This window comes from Carya illinoinensis, chromosome 1, assembly GCF_018687715.1.
Source record: "Carya illinoinensis cultivar Pawnee chromosome 1, C.illinoinensisPawnee_v1, whole genome shotgun sequence".
Lineage (NCBI taxonomy): Eukaryota > Viridiplantae > Streptophyta > Magnoliopsida > Fagales > Juglandaceae > Carya > Carya illinoinensis.
The window spans coordinates 51262163-51290162 of record NC_056752.1 but is presented as its reverse complement, the minus strand read 5'-3'; the positions used below and the strand labels follow the sequence as shown (position 1 = coordinate 51290162).

General features: G+C 34.3%; 2 protein-coding genes and 1 pseudogene across 2 annotated transcripts; all 3 read left to right on the top strand.

The window, feature by feature from the left end:
- The first annotated feature begins 1 nt into the window (after nucleotide 1).
- On the top strand, nucleotides 2-9371 carry LOC122282445 (annotated as a pseudogene).
- A 962-nt stretch (nucleotides 9372-10333) lies between these two features.
- Nucleotides 10334-14053, top strand: LOC122282436 (ras-related protein Rab7-like). Its single transcript, XM_043094392.1, has 7 exons — nucleotides 10334-10569; nucleotides 10891-10917; nucleotides 11045-11144; nucleotides 12190-12336; nucleotides 12420-12500; nucleotides 12646-12791; nucleotides 13702-14053. The coding sequence occupies exons 1-7, from the start codon at nucleotides 10517-10519 to the stop codon at nucleotides 13766-13768; spliced, it is 621 nt and encodes a 206-aa protein (XP_042950326.1). The 5' UTR covers nucleotides 10334-10516; the 3' UTR covers nucleotides 13769-14053.
- A 4162-nt stretch (nucleotides 14054-18215) lies between these two features.
- On the top strand, nucleotides 18216-23020 carry LOC122282429 (sulfite exporter TauE/SafE family protein 3-like). Its single transcript, XM_043094383.1, has 12 exons — nucleotides 18216-19037; nucleotides 19333-19492; nucleotides 20051-20251; nucleotides 20353-20417; nucleotides 20526-20553; nucleotides 20683-20780; nucleotides 20868-20954; nucleotides 21083-21133; nucleotides 21245-21466; nucleotides 22255-22348; nucleotides 22449-22589; nucleotides 22758-23020. The coding sequence occupies exons 1-12, from the start codon at nucleotides 18828-18830 to the stop codon at nucleotides 22835-22837; spliced, it is 1437 nt and encodes a 478-aa protein (XP_042950317.1). The 5' UTR covers nucleotides 18216-18827; the 3' UTR covers nucleotides 22838-23020.
- The last annotated feature ends 4980 nt before the right edge of the window (nucleotides 23021-28000 follow it).

Sequence of the window (28000 nt, the reverse complement as noted above, 5' to 3'; positions counted from 1 at the left end):
TCTTTCTTCACCCAACCATGTGAACGCCAATTAACACGCCTTTTCTTTCTTTTCACTCATCAGCGCTTTTCAGACACACACCCGTTGGGCGGTTCACTCTACTTTTGGAACGAGCACAAAAATCCTCGGCGTAGTCGACAACAACCTATCTGTCGCTGGCGATGTCTTCGCTGGCTCCATCGCCCTCTACTTCGTCAGAAACGACCAACGTTAGCTCTCCGCCTGTTTCCGCCTCTCCGGATGTTCCTTCAAGCTCTCCGCCTCCGGCCCCAACTACCGGATTATCTCCGCCGCCGCCGCCTTCTCCTCGGGAAGGGGGATTGCCTAAGGGGGAGCTGGTAGGGCTGGTAGTGGGGATAGTGATAGGAGGGCTGATTGTGCTTGTGGCTGTGGGATTTTTCGTCATTTGCCGTAGGAGGAGGGGTAGGAAGAGACGAGGTGATGATAAGGAGTCTGATGGTCCTCCACAGGGCGCTAAAAGTGAGGTTCTTATTTTTTTTGAAGTTATTTGTTCTTTTTTGTAAATTTTTAGTTTAATTGATTTGTTTTTATTTATAGTTCCAAAGTTTTGGCTTATTTGATATTTTTGATTATTAGATTTTCTGTAGAGGCTATTAAAAATTGGTTTTTCTAAGTACAGTTTGTTTTTCCGGGAAGTTCAATCGATGGACTATTATAATTTATAATCCCATCCTCATAGAGATTTTCTAACTTGGCCTTGAAACGCCATGTAAAAGATCTTTTCCTGATTTGCATGTAATAGATTTATCTTTTTGTGTTTTGGATGTCAATCTTGGATTAGTTCTCAAACTGAAATAGAGTTTTGGACCTGGGCATTGTCACGGGAATAACCTAATCATGGAACTCGCTTTTGCGTTCTTAATGGAACAGGGATTATGGTTGGGGAATGAATCTGACTTGATAAAGTGCTTGCGACATGCAAGTGCCATTGCCTAACCACAGGGGTTGACAACATCAATCCAAAACATTGCCAATTCAGTTTAAATTGATGCATAGCTTTATGAAACTTACGGTTTACCTCATAGTTCTACTTTTGATCGTAGCCTTTTGGCAACTTCTTTGTACCGATTTACCTCTCATCTGTACAGCTCCTACCCATCAGTGGACTTCAACATGCACATAACGGGTTCATACATGCATATAGTAATTTGTTGTTCCATTGGGCTTTTGGAGTCAATCACTCCATTTGGTCTCAAAGTTTACTTCATCGTCTCTCTTATTTAGCATAATGGTGTTATCGATATATAGGTAATGACTCACATCAGGGAACTATCATTTCTTGTGTATATATATATAAAATTAAATGTGTACACAAAGCAAGGGTCAGATACAGACTTGGATAGATCAGATAAGTAATTCAGGCATTTTCTCCTTGATTTTCTGAGTCCACCGTAGCAAGAATTCTATCCCAACTTTTATTAGCCAATCTGCATGAATCTATGGCAACTGTCACTGAAAGCTAAGTGGGGACTTCAAATCTCGGGGGATGAGTGTATAATGCAACCAAAAAATGCAAGAAATTGCAGTCTACAAAATTGTGGTTTCTGCGCCCGGTGTAGTGTTCGACATATGTGTACCTCAACTTTGAAGTGAAGATGATCATAAAAAGAGATTATTTTCAGCCAGAACTAGATCAGACTCTAATTTATCAATTAAAGCTTTATTAATTTAAAAAAAAAAGGTGATGTGAATGAATATTTTTTTAATTTTTTTTTTTGTTTTTTTTTGTTTTCTGAATTGTGGAAACCATTAAAATGGGCCAACTAATAAAACTATCGTACAGTAGAGAGAAGTTTTGGGAGGATGATGTCTACAAATTTGCCAATTGAACATTTACAAATTTTTATTATGGGTCAGAGTTCTTTGTGTTTGAAACCAGTAATTATGGTTGATAAATTTGTAGGGGTGTTAGGAGTTGAGTGTCAAATTATGATCTGCAGTAAATTTGGCAGCTTGATCTAAGGAGGGTTTTGCAAATCCAACAAAAACAAGGTTGGTGACTCCTTTGTGAAATGAAGGAATGACTAGATGGGGCTATTTAAACTGGCTTTTGATTTGTAGTACAAGACCGATGATGGAAGGTTTAATTACTGCAAAGATCCTGCTATGGTGTCTAGCATGCCTAATAAACATTTGCATTCCAAGGGAAGTCTTGTGTACTCGGGCTTTGCCTATTTACGTGGATCAATAAACTTTTTTCGTATTAAAAAAAAAAAAAAACATTTGCATTTTTTGTTCATGTTCTTTCTCCCCTGTTCATCAATAGATTTTGGTAGGATGATGTGTCTCACTGAACTGAATAGATTATTCTTTCAATTTTCTAGATGATTTTCATTTAATTTAAAATGTTATAATCTTGATGATGTCTTTTGTAAAACTTCCACTTTTCCTACACCAGTCCCATGTCTCCTAATTCAATTTCTTGGTGCTCTTGGTTTCTCCAGATGAGACTTTTGGTGGCCCAGCTCAGCACTGGCAACAAAATGCTCCACCACCGAATGATGATTTAGAGACATTCCTTCCCAAGCCAACTCCTCCCCCTGGAATCACATCAAATCCTCAATTGTCACAAGTACCCCCTCCCCCTTCAAATTCTTCAGTAAGTAGCAGTTTGGACTCTGAGAAACCTATCCCCACACCACCATCTCCTGGATATGCCTTACGTCTCTCTCAAACTACATTTTCATATGAAGAATTAGCCACGGCAACAAATGTTTTCTCCAATGCCAACCTCCTTGGTGAAGGTGGTTTTGGTTATGTACATAAAGGAGTCCTTCCTAATGGAAAAGTGGTTGCAATTAAGCAGCTGAAATCTGGCAGCGCACAGGGGGAGCGCGAGTTTAGGGCAGAGGTTGAGGTCATTAGTCGTGTCCATCACAAACACCTTGTTTCACTGGTTGGATATTGCATTGCTGGGGCACAGAGAATGCTTGTTTATGAGTTTGTCCCAAATTACACCATGGATTTTCATTTACATGGTAAGTCCTTTTGGTGATTATTTTTCGTTTTTCATTCTATATCTCGGATATTTGTTTTGTTAATTTCCATTTCTTGATATAGCTTATGACTCATGTCCTCTATATGATTAGAATGAACGCATATACAGATTAAAGGGAATTCATTTTGGTAATTCGTGGGGGTTGAATAGATATGCTTCTTATATTGTTTCAAACAGAGTTTTTACCCACCCCTGGGTAGCCCAAAGTGGTAAGGGTAAACTTGTGTGCATGAGCCCCATGACGCAGGTTCGATTCCCCCTGAGATCAAACTGTGGTTTGAGTGGGAGGCCATGACGGTGGGTTGCTGTGCTAGTCTCCCTAGGGGTTTAGGTTCCATGGGTGAGTCCTAAGGGCTTTGCCGTGAGGTGGTTCCCCCATCATAAAAAAAAATTGTTTCAAATAGAGTTGTTCCGTTATTACTTAAAGAATAGAGCAAACATTTATCCTTTCCTCGAAATAATCCCTATAGAAGGGGAGCTGATAAAAAAGAATCTCTATAGAATGGGAGGTTCATACGCATAGTTTTGGCACATCAATGGTTGGTTCTAATATTTACAATTGTTTTGATTGGGGGGAGCGTGATATTTGTGGATTCAAGGAGAAAAGTTATCATTATTCATTTTTGGGCCAACCAAGAATTATGAGATTGTAAAGAGAATGGTTGAATTGTTTTTTTTTTTTTTATTAATTAAAAAGCATTTTATTGATGAATGAAATAGGCAACCTATAAAAAAAAAAAAAAAAAAAAAAGTGAAAGAAACATGCATAGCCCTTGTACATGGGACATATACAGAAGCAACACCTATGCATGATTGTCAAGAGATACAAGAAAGTCTCATGTGTCCAGGCCATTAAAATATATTACAATTGACCAATGGAATAAAGTGTTGATGAAAGAATGGCTGAATTGCTGAGGAACTAAATAACAAAAATATTTTGCAATATCATATATCATTAGTTAAACTATATAACAAAAATATATATATATCATAAGTTAATTTATTTTCTAAAGAGTTCTTTAGTGATAGACCTCAAAGTGAATATTGACTTAAATGCGATTTGACTCAAACTATCACTAAGGTGGTGTTGACCTATTTTAATAACCCCTATACGAAAAAGGAAAACTGAAAATAGCCAGATTTGTGATTCAACTTGACAAGTCGTATCCAGTCGTATATTTTTAGTAGGCACGTTTGGAGTTTACAAGTATTGAGGCGTGCGTTGGGGAATTGGTGGTGGGATAGGCTTGAGGGCAAATTCTGGTTTGGTGGGATAGGCTTGGTGCACTGGTGGTGGTTTGGGGCAGGCACGTCTTTGGGCGTGGGCGTGGGCGAGGGCTTTGTTAGGTTCATTCTCCTAGATGGGCTTACCTTTTTTTTCCTTTTGTATCCCAACTAAGGTGCTGTTTGGATAGTGAGTTGAGATAAGATGAGTTAAGATGAAAGTTGAAATTTGAATAAAATATTATTAGAATGCTATTTTTTAATATTATTATTGTTTTGAGATTTGAAAAAAGTTGAATTGTTTATTATATTTTGTGTGAGAATTTAGAAAAGTTGTAATAATGAGATGAGATGAGATGAAATACTTTCATTATCCAAATGGGGCTTAAGTGTTTTCTCTCGTATACATCTAGTGTCCTTTCAGTGGCAAAACCAGCAATTTTTTTTAAAGGGGGCCAATTTTTCTATCGCACGAAATGTTTATGTAAAATGAAAAATATTATAAAACCATAAATCATATATAAAATTAAATCTTGATAGTTTGTCAAATAATGTAGAAATAAAATTTTAAAAACACAACTTAATATCTATTTCAGATTATTTACGACAATATTTTATAGAATCATATTCATCCATTATTATTTTTGTAAATATGAAATGTGTAGAAATTTATTTCTTTGTAGAAACTGGCAAGTGATCTTTTAGAATGTCATCTTTCATTCTAATATCTATGCTAGTTTATCAAATTTTATGTAAAATCTATCTATTTTGGTGTACATTAAGTATAGAATACTACAATTGAGACCTTAAATAAACTTTTCTTTGCTCAATGAAGCTTACAGGATAAATCATTTCTACTATTTTTTATATAAATCATCAATCTTAAATAGTTTTTATGGTATTTTCACCTTGGATTCTATATTAAGAAACTTAAAATTGTATAATAAAAAACTTTGGGGTCAATATTAATAATTTATTATTTCTCCTAACCTTAGTTTTAATTTAATTTTAGTGTGGTCACATACTTGAAAATAGATAATATATAGAAATTATACAATATCTAGGGGTTATAGGAAGAAAATTAGATAGAGACATTTCTATGTATATTAAAATTTTACAAAATTTTAGAAAGCATATGGGAATATGGAAATTATAAATTTTTTGGAGGACCAATTTATAGATATATGGAATTATGAATAAAACTTAGAGACTATTTTAAATTTTGAAAAACTTTTGGGGGGGCCATGGCCCCCCTCAAGCTATACATAGATCCGCCACTGTGTACTTGGCTACGCCTATTGACATTAATAATTTTTTACTTATCAAAAAATAATTTCAAACAGTGTTCAGATAGGGTTTGATCACCATAAGAGTTTGATGGCAAATTAAGTTGGATTACAATGTGTTGTAACGATTGAGATCAGATCTGATAACAATTGAGATCAGATCTGATTTGGGAGTCCAAAAAATTTCTCTGTATTGGGATCTAGTAACTTTATCTGTACTTCCAAACTACTATTCGATGTTTCATTTGAGAAAAATTACAGGAAAGGAGAGACCGACTATGGAGTGGCCAACCAGAATGAAAATAGCTCTAGGGTCTGCAAAAGGATTGGCATATCTGCATGAGGACTGTGAGTTTGCTTTTTCTACAATGTATACATTGTGAACCTTAAGAATTTTCTCTGGATTCTGGTCCACTCTCCTTTTGATATAAATTTATCTTCAGGTCAGCCCAAGATCATACACCGTGACATCAAGGCAACTAATATTCTTATTGATTATAACTTTGACGCAAAGGTAGGGTTTATTGGTGCTTTCATATGATTCTTGGTTGATTTCAAGTATGTATATATATCTATATGGTTGTATATGCACGTGTCCTTATGATATTTTGCTACTCTGTTTGCATCTGCAATTGAATTTCTGAAGTTCTAGACTCAAAGGATTAGCTTCTTTCAAAATGAGTTGGGGAGAAGCTGCCATGATAAAAAAAAGTTCTTGATTCCTTTTGCCTCTTCCTTTGAACACTACAAATAAAAAGGGTTTGCGTCTCCCATAATTGCATAGGCTCTGTCTGCATGATCCAAATATATGGAAAAAGTTCTGTTTTATTGGGTACTTGAGTACTTCTGTAATGTGAACTCCGATGATGCAATTTCATAGCTGGATCTTGTATTCAGGTTGCAGATTTCGGACTTGCTAAGTTTTCAGCAGATACTGATACTCATGTCTCCACTCGGGTAATGGGATCTTTCGGGTAAGATCCATTTCTATGTCTTCTGTAGACAATGCTATGGTGCTGCCATGGAGTTTTGAAGCATTTCAAATGCTAAAAGGCAGTGATGAATTGACCACTACGTTTTATTTTAACCTTTTAGATTTTTTTTTCCTGAATACCTTGAAAGAATCTAGTACTCACCAAATGCAGTTACTTGGCCCCCGAGTATGCTGCTAGCGGAAAGCTCACCGACAAGTCAGATGTCTTCTCCTTTGGGGTTGTACTTCTGGAGTTGATTACAGGACGCCAACCTCTCGATAAAACTCAATCCTTCACTGATGATAGCATGGTTGAGTGGGTGTGTATGCTATTTAATAATTAACATAATTGTTCAATTTTATACCTGCGTTTGTTGTTTGTTGATTAGCCTTGTTCAAGTAAAAGGCGTCCGTCCACTTTTGCGGAACTCAATACTCAAATTCCCAAAGTTGAAAAACAAAAGTGGGTTTCATCATAAATTCCTTAAAAGTGAAGTCCTTCTCTTCCTTTTTCTTTTGATAGAAATGGTAAGGACCAAACCACTTTGTTGAGGACTTTAAAATACTGTGTTGGCTGGGGGTTTCTATTCTTTCATATATGCATCAGAGGTGGTATCTAACTTGTGCCATTGCTTCTTCATTATTTTAAAAGGTGTCCTAAAGTCATATACTCATTAGGCCCTCCAGCACATGCAGATATATGGATTATTCTTGGGGATGTTTGGAAACAATTTCCATCTCATCCCATCTCGTTTCATTCTCAAACATAATTCAAACAGAAGTAATTCAAACAGAAGTACTTTCAAAATAATCATTACAACTTTTACGAACTTTCAAACAATTCAATTTTTTCAAATTAAAAAAACAAAAAATATTAAAAAATCATATTATAACAATACTTCAACTTTATAATATTTTTTATATTCAACTTTTTCTTTCTCATTTCCCAAAATTCAATAAATACTTCACTCAAACTATCTCACTAGTAGTCACAAACCATCTTATCAGTTACTAATATTTACAAATATCTCATTTCATTTCAGTCTCCAAGCATCCCCTTCTTGGTTTGTGAAAACAAACCATCTCATCTTATCTAATCATTACAACTTTCTTAAATTTTCACACAGAATATAATAAATAATTAAAAAATTTCAAATTTCAAAACAAAAATTATATTAAAAAATTTTATTTTAACAATATTTTATTCAACTTTCAATTTTTATCTCATGTCATCTCATCTGTGTAATCAAACGAGGCTCAAGTATGTCTTCATGTCTTTTAGGCTGTTCCAATTGCAATAGTGCGGTGTTCTTAATAGAAAAGCTTATGTTGCATGGGAAAATTAAAATTTGCTGATGTGGAATTTAGGCAAGGCCTTTGCTCATGCATGCTTTGGAAATTGGCAACTTTGATGCTGTTGTTGATCCAAGGTTGCAGAATGATTACAACTCTAGTGAAATGGCCCAAATGGTTGCCTGTGCTGCTGCTTGTGTACGCCATTCAGCACGGTATCGGCCAAGAATGAGCCAGGTAAATCCACCAATGTCTAATATTGAAATAATTGATTCTCCTCGTCTTATTAACAAAGTTCAAAATTGCAGATGAACCTCCTGGGTCCTTTCTGTCTTTGAACAGTATAGCCCATCTACTTGTATTACTAAATGAGAAATGATATTTGCAGTCGTGGTTGTGCAAGCGGCGTGCAGTCGCTTTGAAAAAAATGAATTAATATGGGACCCACATGAAAAAAAAACTAACTTTTTAATTGTGGACCCCACTCTTTTTCAAAGCGATTGCGCGGCATTTGCAATTCTACGACTGTATGTAATATTGCTCTTACTAAATTTTTACCTGTCATTGACTTGGTAAAATATATTAAATATAGGTTTGGTTTCAATATAGTACAAACTTGTGGCTATTTATTGACCTTTTTATGTTCAAAATCACCAAAACATTTATGGAACCAGTATGAAATCTTTTTTCTCCCATGATGGTGTAACCCTAATACCATTATTGATATAAAAGCAGATAGTTCGAGCTTTGGAAGGAAACCTTTCTCTGGATGATCTAAATGATGGCATCAAACCTGGGCACAGCAGAGCTTTTGGTTCTTATGAAAGCACCGATTATGACAGTAGCCAATATAAGCAGGACATGGAGAAATTCAGAAAGATGGCACTAGAAAGCCAACAGCATGGCACTAGTGAGAGCAGCGTACCTAGCAGCGAATCTACGCTGCATCAATCTGTCTCAAGCAGTGAATGCCAACAAGCTGCCCAAGAGACACGACTTGGGAAAATAATCAAGAATGATCCCAAAGACTCTGGTTAAATATCTTGCTGGATGATTCCAATCTTCTTGTAAGGTTCCGGATGTCCTGCCCCATTATTATTTCACGTAATTTGCAAAAATCAGAGAGATTATCACGCTGGCATGAGAAACAAGAGTAGGACCCCAACCATTTGAGGGTAGTTTTATAGTTGATTTTGGATGTACAAAAGGGGATAAAAAAAAAAAAGAAGAAGGAAACTGCTTGATTTGTGATAGTGGCCCAGTGGCATACTTATTCTTCAAAACATCATCAAGGTTTCTGACGCCGTTTTGTTTATTATTGTGAGACTGAACCTTGCTCGATCAGCTGTATGATCCTCGAAAGGGATCAAGCTTAATCGTGAGTGCCCAAACTTGTTAAGCTAAGCGGATTTGGAGTTGGGGAGATGTTGGGACGAGGGACCGATCCTGTAATTAATTAGGTACAGTTTCTTTTTTTTTATTTTTTATTTTTATTTTTATAAATGGAGTTACATAAACTGTAAGATTCGTTATATTGGTGTGTTAATGTTAATAGCAGAATTTGATTTTTTTTTTTTTTTTCTTCTTAGAATCAATCGATAAAGAGTGTGTTTATTATTGTCATATTGCTCTATTGATGGTAAAAACTAAGCTCTTGTTTGGATATAGAGATTTTTATCTCATCCTATTTTATCTCGATATTATAAATATAACTGTTTTTTAATTTTAAATATTTAACTTTTTTTTACTTAATTATTATAAATTTTTTAAATTTTTAAATAAAGTATAAAAAATAATTTAATTTTTTTAAATTTTTAAATAAAAATAATATTAAAATTTTATATTTGAATAATATTTTAATTTTATAATATTTTTATTTAAATTTTTTTTTTTCATTTCTCAAGACATAATCTTGGTTAGATATTGAGTTGAGGTGAGGTGAAATGAGTTAGAATGATTTGTGAATTATAGGGACATAATTTAAGTTAAAATATTTTATGAAAAATGCTAAATGAACCAATGAGTTTGCCCCCTTAATTTTATTACTCATGTATTTTATTTTATTTTTTTACTTAATAATTAAAGAAGTACTTATTAGTAAAATTGTATACTTTTTTAAAATTTTTTTCTTAATAATTAAAGACGTTAAAAAAAATAAAAAAACAAAAAATTTTTTAACAAGCCGTACACTAAGCACTAAATGCTGGGCTACCAACTAGCAGCGTTTATGTTTTATTATGTTTTGAAAAAAAAAAAAGTTAAATAAAAATATTTTAAAATTAAAATATTATTAGAATATAATATTTATTTTAAGATTTAAAAAAATTAAATAATTTTTTATATTTTATTCGTAAGTTTGAATAATCGTAGAGGTTGGGTAATTATTAAATAAAAAAATTTTAAATTATTTATATTTAAATGATAGTTAAAAAGAAATTCGCTTATTCCCAAACAAGCCCGACCCCTTTCTTGCTGCCTAGCACGAACTTCTCATTGGACCGAGGTTTAACTGTGAATTCAACCCCAAATCCAAGGGTATATTAGGGATCTACTGCATCTCTGAAACCGCATCCTGGCTGGCGTTCCACTATTCAACGATAACAACCCCTCGAAAACGGACCTCTCTCAAATTGAATTCCAATCAAATATCAAGAAGTTTCATAATTTCCTCAGATTGTTTTTTTTAACCTCTAAATTATTCAAAATTCTTAGCTCTGATCCATGGCTTCGCGTCGGCGTATGCTCTTAAAGGTCATTATCCTCGGCGACAGCGGGTAAACCTTAAAAAAAAAAAAAAATCTTAATTTCCAGATTTTTAAAAAATGTAATTCCGTTTGTTTGCTGCGAAAGTAGAAGATTCTGTATTATGTTGGTTTTGTTGTTGCGTTAAAGGAAATTCACAGCTCAATATGTGTGAATTAGTCTGTATGAGGTCTAGCTGAGTGTATGTTTTGTTGCAAATGGAACAATATGGTTTGTGGAGAATGAAATTGGAGTAAAGATACTTAATAATTTTCGAATTTTATTGTTGCTTAAGATTTTGGACTAATGTTATTGAATTTGGAGTAACATGCAATTCGCTTATCATATGGCAGGGTGGGGAAGACGTCGCTGATGAATCAGTACCCTCTAAAACCTAAATCTTGAATTTGTGTTCACTGAAATATTAACTCGAATTCCTTTATTCAATTTTGTTGGGTAGTTCGATGGATGTATTGGTATTTGATTATTGCTCATTGTTGCGGTTAGATATGTGAATCGTAAATTTAGCAATCAGTACAAGGCGACCATAGGAGCGGATTTCCTGACCAAGGAAGTTCAGTTCGAAGATAGGTTATTCACATTGCAGGTGAGAATGATGAGCACACATTTTTTTTCTTGAGTTTAATGTTCTTTTTTGGTACATGTTTCCATTATCTTGAATTGCTTGTTAATAAACATCTTAGGCCCCTTGTATGGCGTATTGTTTTCTGCGCAACTTTGTCTCAAAGTATTTTTCTTTGCTTTAGTTAATTGGGATGTAATATGAAGATGGCTCAGATACCTTTGATGTTCTTTGCAGAAGATAATACTTCTTCTACTTTTAAATTCACAGTAAGGTGGTTACAGTGAGATTGAGGCTGTGTTTATCCAGTCTCAAGGTTTCAGGGATGGATGGTCCTTTTTTTTTGGGGGGGGGGGTATACAAAAATTGGAGTTCTGGATTGTAAAAACTGCGAAAAATGGCTTAAACTAGCCTTGAAGTTGCAATATGGATGCTGTTCAGTAACTTAAAATCAGAAGAGATGATTTTAAAGCAAGATTAATGAAGGAGATATCTTTTGATAGAAATTATTGTTTGCATGAGCTACAACAGTTGCATAAAGGTTTGCATGTCATATTTTGTGTAATATCTTTATGCAACTTCTTATACCATAGTTGGAAATTGAAAGGTTGACATGCGGACTTAACAGCAGAGTCTATCAAGGGTTAAAGAATACAAGTCTGTAAAATTGGAAGGATAAGTGAAAGGGATATGCAAAGCCAGCTGTTTACTGCTTGTTTTGAGTTTACTTGAAGCCAGACTTTGGCAATTATGATAAGACTTTGAGCATTTGAATTTATCATGAGTCGTCTAATACATGGCATAATATGTATGACATTGACTCATTTCCTGTTTTTTATTTTTATTTTTAACATTTGCATATCAAATGCATTAATTCCTCTCCAATTGTTGCTTGTATCCATGAGGATTATTTTATCAACCAATAGATTATCTTGTCTAGATGTTTCGAGGAGCTTTAATTACTCATTTGGTGGAGAAGATGTTTCTAGCTTATTTTGCCAATCAAAAAATAAAATAAAAAACTCTAGCTTATTTCTTTTAGCTTGACATCTCTTGCTCACATATACAGATCTGGGACACTGCTGGGCAAGAAAGGTTTCAAAGTCTTGGTGTGGCTTTCTACCGCGGCGCAGATTGCTGTGTTCTTGTGTATGATGTGAACGTAATGAAATCATTTGATGATCTTAACAACTGGCGGGAAGAGTTTCTGATTCAGGTAGTGCTAACCTATTGGCCACCCTATAATAAACAACTTTAAAGGAGCGACTTAAAGTTATCGTTTGTGTATTTGATGTTCAGGCAAGTCCCTCTGATCCTGAAAACTTCCCTTTTGTTGTGCTGGGGAACAAGATAGATGTTGACGGTGGGAATAGTCGGGTGGTGAGTTTTTTTTTCTTGTCATTGGTGATTCTAACATTCTCAGTATTTAGCAATCTATAACAATAGGGTTCTCTCTTGGTGCTTGGGAAATTTATTTGCAGTTCTTGCTTTTAGGGTATGCATATGGTTGCTTCCTTGATTGCAGGTTTCTGAGAAGAAAGCCAAGGCATGGTGTGCTTCAAAGGGAAACATACCTTACTTTGAGACCTCGGCAAAAGAAGGATTCAATGTAGAAGCTGCTTTTGAGTGTATAGCCAAAAATGCACTCAAGAATGAGCCTGAAGAAGAAATGTGAGTGTTTTACTCCTCTTGAAATACTGAATTCTATCAGTGGTATTGCATATGCTGATTTTAGACAATAACTCAAATCGTCCTGATTCCCATATTAATTAAGAGGTCCTTGGAAACTAAGTTTGCCCTTGACCATTTTGATAGAAATCAAAATGGTGTATGGTCGTCTAAAGTAAAATTAAAAAACAAGAAACTAAAAGATAAATGAGAAAGAAAATGGTGCTAAATCTTTGGCCTTCTTATGCTGCCATAGTAGGCAGCATCTATTTGGGTGACTGGGTTTTTGCCAATAGAAATGAAGATGAAATATGCTTGTCAGTTTGTTGTTATCAGTTTTTCTTCTCTTCAAGACAAAAACAGACGTTGACATATGTATAGCTGAGTAAATTGAAACAGCAAATCTGACTCATGCTTCCGGTTCTTCTAAAACAGCTGTAGTTTATGCTTTTAAATCCAGACGTCTAAATTTTCATGAATTTATGAAGCCGAAACTTTATAGAGCTAATGATCTGCAAATTGGAAGTGTTTTCCAAGCCCTTCTAGCCACTTCCACCGTCCTTAATAGAACAACAGGTGGATCATAGCCATAGGACATGTTTGACTTGAAAGAGTGGGGTTTGATCCGAACACCTATACAGTAAATTAGAAATGAAAACTCCTATACTGCCAGCATGGGTGCCACAAGAGAATTGCATAGCATTTGATAGCAGCTCTTTATAAAACTCCCATCCGTTTTGTTGTATGTCGAGTGAATTAAGATGATCATAGATGTGATGTTCCATACAGATTTGCATTCTTGTATTTTAGTTTTTCAAACTTCATGTTAAACATCAAGTCATGGTAGATACCTAACTTTGTAATCAGTGTACTAATCGATTGCCTTGATCCTTTTGTTTGGGGATGATGAAAGATATTTGCCTGACACAATTGATGTTGCGGGTGGACGGCAGCAAAGATCTACAGGTTGCGAGTGTTAGAAGATTCTTGAGATCAGCCCTGTTGTTCCGGATATCAAGATACAGCTGTCACAGATATTCGGAGATTTATATATTTGTCATTTTAACAATGAGTGTTCTAGGGAAGAAGATTGCTAAATTTTTACTTTGTATGAGTGAGAAAAGGCATATTGATCTTCTATGTATTGTTTATGTTTATATCTAATGTCTGTATTTCATCTTTCATTTGTGTTTATCTGGAAATGTAATGTACCTGGATGCCAAGTTGTGATCATTCATGATAGATAATCTTCAGATTAGCTTTAATAGAGGCAGGTTGCTAGAAAAAGGAAAACGAAATTAACGGGCATAGGAAAGGACCTGAATTTCTCAGGTGGTGAGTTTTGCCAGTTTAGGTTACCGAGACGTCCCAAGACAGTCCGTCTTGGATTCTAGGTCGTGTCGGGATCTGAGTCAAGTTTGAAGAAATGGTATAGGGTCAAAATATGCATTTAATTTTTATGTGAACGTGAGTCGAATTCAAGCTTATTATCAAATGTTCACAAATAGTGTTTTTTTTTTTTTTAAATAAATGAGTTCAAATTGCTTCATCCTCAAGGAAGGCTGCCACAAATATGACGTCTAGCAGGTCCTTAGGCCTCGTTTGAGAACCTTCATCATCTATCTACTTCTCAAATAATATTCAAATATAAATAGTTTAATTTTAAATTATTAACTTTTTCATCTAATTATTATACTTTTTTGAAATATTTAAACAAAGCACAAAAAATAATTAAATTATTTTAAATTTTAAAATAAAAATAATATTAAAAAATTATACTATAACGATATTTTAATTTTATAATATTTTTACTCAATTTTTTTCATCCCATTTTTCATAATTCAATAAAATATTTTAAATTAAATTATTTTATTACTATTTATAAATTATTTTATTATTAATAAATTTTTCATCTAATCTCATTTTTCCAACGAGCCGTTAATTTTACCTCAAATAACAAAGAGATGGAGCCCTCCTTCAAAGGGAACTGTGCCAAGGATTCGTGGCCCAATTCCACCAAGGGCACGGGTCGGTTTAAGTCGTGCCGGGACGTTGAGCCATCAAGAAGATGAGCACAATGCCAATGGTTATAGATGATGATGAGCTGGTCCATGGGAAATAAGATGATGGTCTGTAAGATTCGTTGTACTTCTATTTGCTTTACAAATCTCGCTGTTTTCTTTTCTTTTTTCAGGTTCAAGATTTTCAAAATGGGAAAAATTTAATTGTAAGTATAATTATATATTAATATGTGTATTAATTTAATATGATTGGTTACAAAATAAATTTTATTAAAAATAATGTTAATTTAAATTTTAAATATAAAAAAATTAATATTAATATACAAATTAATACACAGCGTTAATTATATATAGCAAAACTCCTCGTAATCACATCCTAATTCAGGATCACACAGGAGATTTTATTGCAGGCGGCTTCTCCCAGTGGATTACACGTCTCCCTAGATTTTGGGCCTTTGTGGCTCCTAACACAGGACATGGCGAGATAGAAATGAGTCTTCTTGGTCACATATTTACATTTAAATCTTGAGTAGATGAGTCGATTTCTTCATTGATTGGGTGATGGGCTTCCTGTACGAATGATCTATCCCCATCAAAATTACTTGTGGGAGGTTTAGGTTAAAACGAAACACTAACCAGAATTATGTCTGGCATCTTCATCTACCCACATCTAGATCTCTTGCAAAGAAAGTCTGACTGTTTCCTTACTTTTTTGGTATTTTTAAGAGCGCTTAATAATCAAAACACAATCAACCATTTGCTGACTTTTTTTGGGTGTAATAATGTACAAACGATCCATCATCTGGGGAACCGTTCGTCTTTAGTCCAAGGACGGTGCTAGAGGCTCTCGCTCCTGCGGAGTCACCGCTAGGTTAAAAAAAAAAAAAATTATGTATTTTTTAAAATGATTTTTTAATACTTTTAAATATTTTAAAAATATATAAAAAAATTTATAATAATATTAAACAATTTTTTCTTAATCGTTAAAAAGAAAAAAAAAAAGTCAGCGGTGGCGGCAAAAGCATTTTCCAGGGCCAACTCAGGGGAGTTGTGCCAAAACTTCAACCGATCGGGACGTAACATTTATGTGATCCACAATGCAGGAAGCGGGATTGGGATTTGGGAGTAGATCCCTTCATTTTGGTCGCCGACAGAGAGTGTGACAGCATTAATTTAGAGATGGTGGATGAGCGCGATGTTTTAGGAGTGAGAACCAAAAGGCAAAAACATCTTATTCCAATATGCAAGTAGGTTTCTATCACAAGGAGGACCAGAATGTTGAAGTCACAAAACCATATACAAAAAACAATGGTCCTTCTTACCAACGGTACTTTGGGGTTTAGGGTGGGGGTGTCGTGTGGGGGAGGTAGATGGCAGATGATTCTAAAAAAATGGAACAAGACGACAGGTTTCGTTTTGGAATTATTAGACTTCTTCGTACAAGACTCTGAATTTGTTCACCCTTCGCAGTCCACACAGGCTTTGAGAATCTGAACTAAATTAGTTTGTGGATCCGTAAAATCTGCACCCAATTACATGGCATAAATGCTGCTACGTAATGGGCACAGCCTCCAACTCTTTGATCGGCTAAAAATTTATATAATAATAAACAGTTGTCACATGATTTGTTAGATAGGAATGTAATTTTTATTATAAAATAAATTTAATAAATTATATAAAAATACGTCAATTTATAAATTTTTTTTAAAATAATTTAAACAGTCTGAACCGGGTGCCTAAAATATTAAAAGAAGTTGAACCATATTGCTGGCTAGTTGCTCAAAATAAATATTTTATTTAAGCCCAGTACTTAAAAAGATTCAATTTTTTAAAACTGAAACCGAAGAGATATCCTATATATAATTTTAAAAGGAAAAAAATATGATAGAATGATTGAACAAAGAGCATACGCTAGCTATATATAAGAATCTTTTACTAGTTCACAAAGAAAATAGAGTCCATGTATGACTTACTGCGTGCATGCATGGATGACTGTATATCTCATTTAAAAAGAGGAAAGCATGGTCTCCGAACGACTTCGAAGGTGTACTTGTCGGTACTACAAGAGTCATAGCTCATGCTCCTTTTTTCTTTCATGAAAAGCCGAGTTTGACTTGTTTGTTATTGCCATTTACCCTTGCCACCCCATCTATGACCTATACAAGCCAAGCTGAAATTAAAATTGAAATTGAAGGATGCCTTAAGGTCTTTTGTCTTTTTATTTTGTTTTATTATTATTGTTATAAAGTTGATCGAGAGATACACCATTCACATAGACGTTGAAATGACAATCTTTATATAAAGAAATTAAAATGAGAATTTTATCGTTCATCAAAATATGTCATGTTAATAGATATATTATTTACACAAATTTATAAATATATATATATATTTTTAACATGCATCTACCAACTCTTTGGCATTTTTTGTAGTATATATAGCAAATTGTCTGTCTTTCGCACTTGTGTTGATTACCGCGTGGATTTGAAAGGAGATCATTTTAAGTCAAGAACAGAAACCAAGAGATGTATTGAAAGAAAACAACCAATGAATAATAGACAAAGTTTGGTTGTTGAAATACGTTGATATCAATTCAATTCAATCTAATTTTAAATTGGGTCTAATATTTAAATGCATAATTTTTAAATTATTAAATTTATTTCAATTGAAAATCTCTTTATACGTGAAACTCACAACTTTTTTCAACTCAATACATCTTTTTGCGTGAGACCCATAATTTTTTTTAACTTCTCATAAATAATACTAAACTCATCTTAGATAAGTTCCACATGATTCATTCTACCATCTCTACTTACTACTATTAATAAAGAATTAAGTTTAACTCAACTCAGTTTAACATCCAAACATAACCTTAGTTCATTCAATTCATTCAAGATAGATCTGAAAATTGTTGGCATACGTACAAATTTTTTTTATATAGATAATTAACAAATATAATGATAATATAAATAGGACTTTTAAATTCCAAAACAAATAAACTTATTATAATCTAATTTTTTAACATAAACTTAAATGATGTAAACATAAATTAAAGCAAGGTTGGAGACACAGAATCTTAGCTCAATCAATCATGTTTGTGATCTTTCACCTTCTTTAATTAATACAAGTTAAAAATAGTGAGTAGGAAGTTAAAGGAATTTGGGGTACCTGGGGAAGGTTCTGTCCACCCAAAAAAAAAAAAATATATATCAGGTATAGACAGTAGTGATCACCTTGATACTTGAAACTTGAAAGGGAAGATACGGCATGTTTCGACTTTTTTTATTCCTTTTTTTGGTTGATATGAGGCTTCGTCAACCGGGGTGGGGTCTCCACGTTAGGATTAGACTCAAACACGTCGAATCATGTGTATATATATTCTTCAGCTCCGAAAAGAAAAGCCAGAATGGTTAACATCATTGGCATGGATGAATTTGTAAATTATTATTTATATGCTATAGGTGTTATTCTTGCTTGACTTACTACCGGAGTTACCGTGAAAGCTCCAGAACATATGTAAACACAAAAGTACATTCACATGCGCCAGCTTCTCGAATAACAGCAGCATAACAATGGTATGTTTTCTTTCGAGCTTTTCCCTAACCACTAACAATTCTGTTCAGATTTTTCAACGGCGGGTAAGCAAACAGTTTGAGCAACATGAAAGTACATGATAAAGAGATAGATGCGACTGAATGAGAGAGCTCGCACCGACTGCTCCGATCGAGCCTCTTTATCTGTAATGCAGTCATGCATAGCGTACGTTGCGTTCCCAATATATGTATAGATATGTACTTATAAATTCCTACCAAGAGAGCGATAAATTGGAAGCTTTCAGTGGAATATTGCGTACGTTATGATATATAGTCGCTCGATCTATTTCAACTACCGAAGAGTCGGACAGGCTAGCTCTTTATAAGCCGGTACTTCCTTGTTTCCTTTTGAGTTCTGGTTTTGAGGTAAAATCTGCGAATCTTTAGAGGGAGTGGGAGTAGTTAGGTATTGAAAAGCAGATATAATGGCTGGAACTGCAGCAGAAAGTTGGGGATCCAGACTGACTGGAATGGTTGTGATTATTGCTTTTCTGGTTATGGCCGCTTCGGTTTATGCTTTGGAAAAAGAAAATTTGGATCAGAAAGTGACCGAAGGAGATGAAACTCATTACGTAATGAGATTATCAAACTCTCAAGGGCAGCCTGGTCGAGTGGGCCATTATCATGTCTGGCCTGTAAGTACTCTATCTAATTCATAACTTCAGTTCTTCAAGTGTTTCTTATTTGATTAGTTTACCCTACTCTGCTATTTTTTTCTCTCTTTTTAATTTTTGTTGGATATGTACCCTATTCTTCTTGCTTGCAAGGGAAACCTAGTTTTTTGTTTTGTTTTGAAGTTATTATTATATGGTCTAGATAGTACTTTTCCAAAGTAAAATACTCTTAATTTTCTGTCGACTGTAAACATGGAAATTGTTTTCGGAAAGTGTTCGAAGATTTTACTTGTAATAGCTTGAGAAATTCGGACAGGATATGAAATTAGGCTGGAAGATCGTAGTGGGTGCAATAATTGGATTCTTTGGGGCCGCATTTGGGAGCGTTGGAGGAGTTGGAGGGGGTGGAATTTTTGTTCCGATGCTTACGCTGATTATTGGGTTTGACCAGAAATCATCGACGGCTCTATCAAAATGTAAGTATATTATGATCGCTGGGTTTTTATGCTCTTTTGATTACTGCAGCCCCTGGAAAGTTATTCAGAAAGAGAAATTTTTAACATCTTTGCTGAGTTCTAACATATACGTTAGAGCATTAGATCAAGAAGTGAAACCTGAGACGTTAGTCACCCCAGACAGTCCAAAGCCACCCGAGTTCATTCAAAGATTTGCTAGGAATTTCTTATTTCTATGCCTCTAGGAATTCTCTATTGTCTGAATATCAATACCATGGAAATCCACAGAGTCCTCCACCAGTAATATTTATCTGCATATAAATCTTTCTGACGTGATCCAGCAGCTTCTACCTCTGTTTTTGCATATCCCAGCTTCATTTTTTGTTAACATCAATCAGATTCTTAAAGCTGGGTGTGATTATAATCTGAGAGCGGCTTTCATTTGGTGTAAATTATATATGTTAATCTTTAATCATCGCGGAATTCATTTACATAATGTTGTTTTTCTCACTATTCGATCGCCAATATTATATTTAAGAACCTGTCAACACTTTTCCATGCTTTGGTTTGTTTTGTCAGTTATGATCATGGGTGGAGCAGCAGCGACTGTTTTCTACAATTTAAGGCAAAGGCATCCTACTCTTGAGCTGCCCATCATTGACTATGACCTAGCACTTCTATTTCAACCAATGTTGGTGCTTGGGATCAGTATTGGAGTTTCTTTCAATGTGATTTTTGCTGACTGGATGATCACAATCTTGTTAATTCTTATCTTCATGGGTAACAGTTTTTAAATTGCAATCCTCTCTCTCTCTCTCTCACTCTCTCTCCCCCTCCCTCCTGGGACAACTTAATTATAATTTGGATCTGGAGACCTGCAGTTATGTCAACTAAGGCATTCCTCAAAGGTGTTGAAACATGGAAAAAGGAAACCATAACTAAAAAGGTAGCTTGAAACTTTGTTCATAGTCAATTTTATATGTGCTCTTGTTTTAAATGTTTATTTAGTCCGTCCATCATCCAGTTTCATTTATTAATTGATTTTGGTTTTCAGGAGGCTGCTCTACGCTTGGAATCAAATGGTGAGCTGGTCTTAATTCATTTATATATTTTTTTTGTTTCCTCTGATCATCTGGTGCTTGAAGTCTATCTCGAATATCTTAAAGACCAATTTTTCCGGCTATAATATTCCCCTTTGAATCTTTGATCAGGTGTTAGTAATGATCAAGAGGTCGAAGTCAAACCATTACCCGAAGGGCCAAGTGGTGGCACTCGTACAGAAGAAACAAAGGACTCTAAAAGACCAGAGGTAAGAATCCACAGCAACTACTTACATGATTTATGATTTCAGGTACTGACTTCTGTGATCAGGGACTCACTTCTGTAACTTTCCTAGGTCTCTATTCTTGAGAATATTTACTGGAAAGAACTAGGAATTCTTGTCGCCGTCTGGGTCATAATCCTTGCATTGCAGATTGGCAAGGTTTTCAGCTGCTTTGTGCTATCTACTTACTTTTCTTTTCATCATAGAAGAGCCTATATATATGAATTTTCTTCTTCATTAACCACTATCAGCTGACTAATGCATGTATATTTATTTGTTGGAGACAGAATTACACAAAAACTTGTTCAGCGTTATATTGGGTATTAAACCTTTTACAGGTAGCATCGACCTATGACTTGGATAAGAGAAACAAACTTCTTATTTCATCATTCCCCTCCTTTAGGTGGCTACCAGACTCATTATTTCTTAATTTCTTTCTTGTCATGAAGATTCCCGTCGCAGCTGGAGTGTCTTTATATGAGGCTGTAAGTCTGTACAAAGGGCGGAGGGTGATTGCATCCAAGGGAGGAGCAGACAAAAAGTGGAGGGTGCACCAGCTGGTTCTTTATTGTGCAGGTGGGATTGTGGCTGGCATTGTTGGTGGGTTGCTTGGTCTTGGTGGAGGATTCATTCTCGGTCCACTTTTTCTGGAGATGGGAATCCCTCCTCAGGTAAATTCTCATCTACGTGTACTCAAATTATTATCAAATGACCGGCCAGTTAACATATCTTGAACTATTACATAAAATAACACATGCTCTAAACCTTATAAGATAACGTATCTTACACTATAAAACTTTTAAAAGACCAATAATTTAGCACATAATTGACCTCCAAAACTCGATAGCGCATCAGTCTTTTCTGCCAGCTTTATTCTTTATATTTGCACGACCAGAAACTTTACAAACTTTACTTGAGTGGGTAAAGTGATTAAGAATCTTTATATAGTGTGCAAAAAGTAATTAAATCTACCCGTCAAGAGTAATAGTATATATAATCTTTTTAACTTTCTCTTGAATTCAATTCCCTATGATCAATGATCTATAGCTTACAAAACTAAAATCAATGCATCATGAGTTGAGAAAATCCAAAGACATGCATTAAGAGAAATAAAAGACACTACATTAATCATGAGCATCTATTAATGGAAAATTCTATAGACTATACTACTATCCTATTTTCACTCTACTAAGTATGATGTGATATATTTATCACCATTACATGATCATTTATTGCATGTTTCTTTATTATCCAATAGTGATAAATGAGTCATATCTTACAATAGGATGAAAATAAGATGAGAGTATGGTGTATAACATTACTCTTTATTAATTAGTATGTGATCAGTGATGATAGGATGCTATATATATGCATGCATGTTACAATATCATATTACAAGTTGGAGTTAATTTTATCGATGGTTTCATGGACTGACTTGTTTAGGATTTTGATCATGAAGGTGTCTAGTGCCACGGCCACATTCGCCATGACATTTTCCTCATCCATGTCTGTCGTAGAATACTATCTTCTAAAACGCTTTCCAGTTCCTTATGGTAAGAAGACCGCATGCAGCATGTGTACTTGAGCATGCAGCAGTACGTACGACATTGATCATCGATCGTAGCTAGCTAATCAAAGATTAATAATGTGCAGCTCTCTACTTCTGTGCCGTGGCGATCATTGCCGCTTTTGTAGGACAACATGTGGTAACGAAGGTGATCGCCATATTAGGGAGAGCGTCGTTGATCATCTTCGTTCTTGCGGGCACTATTTTTGTGAGTGCAATATCACTGGGTATGTCACTAGCAAACTGGCCGGCCAAATATATTTGCATACATGCATGCATATATATATATATATACATTCACACTTGCTGCATGCAGTTCTCTTCGTCGATTTCAATATATATATATAGTGATCAATGAATACTTCCATCTATGTGAATTATTTCTTCTAAAACAGGTGGGGTTGGCGTCGCACGCATGGTTGAAAAGATCGAACACAAGCAACGGTTGGGATTTGAAAATCTGTGTAGGTATTAAACTATGTATTTTTGAAGTCTTCAAGGATTTGTCATTAATGGCTAGCTGCATCTATTCAAACTAGGACGTGCATGGGTTTATAAAAATAATACTATAAATAAAGGCTGCATGGATGTATTACTCTGACGTACGTACGTGGTAGTGGTTTGGCATGCTAGCTAATTCAAGCGTATTGTGGATGCATGATTCAAGTATATACGTACTGCATGTAGGACGTGTCGTGTGAAACAAGAATTTATATATACGTACGTACGGCTTAATTAATTTGTTATATATTCTTCCAGCTTATAATAGAAAGTTGTTTGTCCGAATCATATATATATATATATATATAATTAAAAGATGAGTAGTACTTCAAGTAACAGCTTGCACTCATTGGAAGGCGAAGCTAATTATTTTGCTATCAATGAACTACGTACGTACTCATGCTATCACATGATGATCATATCATAAGTCCTCCGAAAATAACGTTTAAGGTCTCTGAAAGTTGGATATATAAGGATCATGCATGCATGTAGAGTTCTCTGCCTGAACTTCAAGCTATTATATATATATATATATATATAAGATATAGATTTAACGTGTAGAACTTCCTAACAATATTAATATTGTATGTGTCACGTGTGTATCTTTTGGAAACAATAGAAAGTTGTACTCTCTCTCTCTCTCTCTACATATATATATATATATATATATGGAAAATCCTAGTCCTACCGAGAATATCATCCGAGAGTGGGTATTACTGATTGTACTTTTTTTTATTTATATATTAATGGTTAAGGAATTACTTTCTAATGATTTTATGAGTTTTTTATTTTTAAATGTTTATGGTGTTTAAAAAAAGGTAAAAAAATACATGATCGGTGAGGATTCTCGATACTCGATTGGTGTAGTAGTATCACTCTATATATATTGTTGAATAAAGTTGTATAGATACATTAAACTGAAAAAATAAATACGATTTTGAAGCATGTAGAATATTATTTTTAAGGTGATAATTGCCCGTACTCGAAAAAAGTAATTCACTTCTAAAATACAACAATTCTGGAGATAGCAAGTCACCAACTACAGATAACAATTATGAAATCTTTCTTTTAGAGTTTCTCTACTAAATTGTGTAAGTGACTGAAAAAATTAGTTAATAGAATGAATAAATTCGTGGGTCTCATCCTTTATTTATAGAGGGTGAAGTGATACCATGTGAAAATCATAATTCTTAACTTGTGATTTTTCAAGTAGTAGTTATAGTTTAAAGGTCATGTTGTTTCATTTAGAGATAAAAAAATATGCTTGGTCAAGTGGTTGGACATCTCTCTCCCTAAAGGGAGGTCACTGGTTGTACCACAAATATTCAACATTTATGTTGAAATTCTTTTGAAGCATTGCACCAATCCAAGTGGGTTTTTACACAAGCTGGTTCGGCTCATATATGGTGCTCTTTCGGCCCAATCATCATGTATTTTTGGTCCAACCAGTTCAGCCAATACATAATGCCTCTTTGGCCCAAACATCATGTCTTTTTGGCCCAAGTGCCTATCAAAGTGCATTTGTGGAGTTTCAAGCTCCTACCTTTTATTTGAAATAACACATGATCACTACCACTAAACTAATATATTTCCTTGAGATAATAATTCATTAAAATATATAATAACTCACATTCAATAAGTTCACATATTTAATATTACAATCTAGAATAAATATAACATATATTATTTCGATCTCTCTCATGAATTAATCCATCGTGAAAATGGGTGAAATGGGAGAATCTCATCCCGGAAACTTTGATTTCTTTCAGTGGAAATGGAAAGTGGCATGACCATTTATATTTTAAATAATTAAAGTCAGAATATATTCTTGTTTGGCAAGGGGTACGTTCTGATATATTTTTGAAGTTACAACAAAAGCATATATATATAATATATGAACTATACGTAAACCTCCATCTTACAATTATAAGTTCTTTCCTAATTTACTTTATCTGTAATTAATTATAATTAATGTCTCTACTTATATATATATATATATATAATGAACCAATATTGCAAGAAATAATTATCAGCCTACTTTGTATCCTTGGAAAACCTAACCATATTGCATGTTTTAAACGACAATTCGATGATTTGATCAGAAATAGAAAGTACTGGCGCTGGTAAGACGACAGTAAAAGTACATATAATTCGTAAATCGGAATGTTGCCAACTGATCCACGTAATAGTAAGGAAGTTTGATGTGATATATCGTATTGTAATTTATTTTTAGAGCAATGATATATTTATAACTATTTTTACAACTAGTTTTCATATAATTATGTATTAAAATGAGTATATTTATATAAAATAATATTATTTTTTAAATTATTTTATAAAAATAACCCTAATTTAAAAACATGTATAAAAAGTTGTAAAAAATGTTATATGCGTATTATTTTCCTATTTTGCACATATCATAAAGAGGCACCTTCTCTTATTTATTTCCCACTTGATTTTTCTCCCAATATCTCCCATCAGGATTATGTTTAAATAACGTGCATTTGAAAATTGAGCACTAACTCACAACATGCAATCACGTGGGAAAAGGATAAAAACTAAAAAGTATAGTTCATTGAAACGGCTTCAAGGTGTTTTAGCATTAATAATTGGTAAGTCTGCTCTATATATGCATATATGTGCTATCCCATATATATATATATATATATATAAGTATTATTGCCCCCGTCCACCCTGTCATCACATGACAGGACAGACCACCCCACCCCACCCCACATCTAGCCCCCTAGCAGGGGCAGGAAGGGTCCAACCCTGCATTGCATTTTCCCTGCCCTATCTCTTTATATATATATATATATATATATAAATATAAAAATATAATTTATATTTTACGAATTGTGTACATATAAATACGAATATTACAATTTGTTAAATTTATTCACAAAGTATGACAAATTTAAAAATTACAATTTACATAAAATATGCACTAATAAATTTAAAAATAATATAGTTTAAAAACTATTACATTACAACTTACACAAAATATACATTAGCAACTTAAAAAACTATATAATTTTTAAATTATAGGCATTTTACAAATTTAAATTTATAAATTGAATATAAAAATAGATTTTAAATAACTTTTGGACCTATAAATAATTTTTAAATCAAGTGAAATGCAGTCTACATTATAAGTGGACATGAGGTGGGGTGGGTACCCAGCCTCCGAGATGCGGGGGGAGGGGGTAGATGTGAAAACTCCACCCCCGTCCCATGCGGGATGGGGTGCTAACCCGCACCGTATAGTGCGGATAGCACCCTTAGTATTATTTCAATCCATGTACATTGCTCGAAACGGTTGGCCGACTCAGGTATTTCATTGTACTGTAATTGTGCATCCCCACGTAGGATTTAATTGTACATCCTTTTTAAATTTCACTACAACCTTTTGGGTTGGCTTCCCGATATTTTGGGCCTTGTCCACCCGTTCTCCACGATTCACGTCATATTGGCCCTGTCTCACCTATTAATTTTGTCATCTTTTTCACTTGTTTTTTAAAAGGTCCGCTTTGCAACAGTCGGGCTAATAAACGTTTAGGAGCAGCTCTCCATTCAATGGTTGTCAATTAAAGAAAAATACAATAAGATATATAGGTTTCACCACACAGAAATGATTCTAAGCACCTACACGGATTGAGGCTTTCAGTGGTCTTTCAGGCTTTTAGCTCTTAGCAAAAACTCTCTTCTCATGCAGTTCATTGTCCATTTCTCAACCTTTTACTAAACTCTCATCCATTCTCTACCCAAATGGCCTCCATTAACTTTAACCCCTTCGAAAACTGGTTCAAGAGTCTTTTACAAAAGGCCATAGATAGAGGAAAAGTCATTTTCAGAGAGAAAAAGGACCCAAATGCAATCCGATAGTCGTAGAGAGAGAGAGGGAGGAAAGCCATGGAAATGACCATTACTAGAGAATTATCAACTTTGATTCAAAAGATAGAAGTCCAACATCGAAATTATTTCTCAAAAAAAAAAAAATCCAGAGATTGGACATGCTGAATACAAAGAACCAAAGAAATCAATGCTTCATTAAAGGTATTCAAATCCGATTCAACCGTATAAAAGCCCTTCAAGAACCAACATCAAATTTCTTAAGCAACTTGTAAAAGTTTCATAACCAACATCGAAGTCTAAGTTAGCCGCCCAGACCTATCGAATCACAATTAGTCTCACATGTGAGCTGGGATCACCAGCAACCATGGTCGAAGGAGTCTACCAAAAAACCAAAAATTACAAGTCTTATTTGCTTTGTTTTGTAGTGAGTGGGTGGAAGAGTGTTGTAGTGGGGATATATACAAGCCAGCAAGACTCCGAGGAGATGTTGCTTGGAAGGAGATGGGAGAGAGAGAGTAGAAGGAAGACCAAAAAATTAAAAAAATAGAAGTAAGAAACGGGAGAAGAAAACCAGCGAAGAGAGAGAGAGAGAGAGAGAGAGAGAGAGAGAGAGAGAGAGAGAGAGAGAGAGAGAGAGAGATGGTGCTTTTCGGATTACATGAATCTGCCAATAGTTGATAATCAGATGTAGTAAATGTACATAGAGATTGTGGTATAAAGCTTAGGTGTCACTTAATTAATGGTGAGATGTTAATTGAGAAATATTAGACCGACCGGTGCTAAAGATTTCTCTTTTTTAAATGAGATTGTTGCACCTTCTTTTTTTAGTACACCATCAAATTTGCTCGAAAAAAAAAACACAAAACAGAGAGAACGGAGATGATGGAGAGGATAGTTGTGGAATTGGAACGTTTTTATTTCTGCGTGTAAAAAATGTATTGTACGTAAATGTAAACACCCAGTTGGGCAGTTTGTATATTGGAAAATGCTTGGCTATTTTTTTTTAACTGTTAAAGAAGTTTTTTTTTTTAATGAGTTTGTAATTCTTTTTAAATGTTTAAAGGGGTTTTTAACAATATATTTAAAAAAGAAGAAGAAGAAAATAAGTGCAATTTGCTTATAACGCAGGGGACACCTTTTTTTGGGTAGCCATAGCTTTGTCCTTATGTACCATCATGCAAGGTTAAAATAAGTAATGACAATACTAAAGCCATCTATACACTGTACTGCAATACCATACAGATAAAATTAATCTGTATAAAAAATACCTGCATGGTTTAAA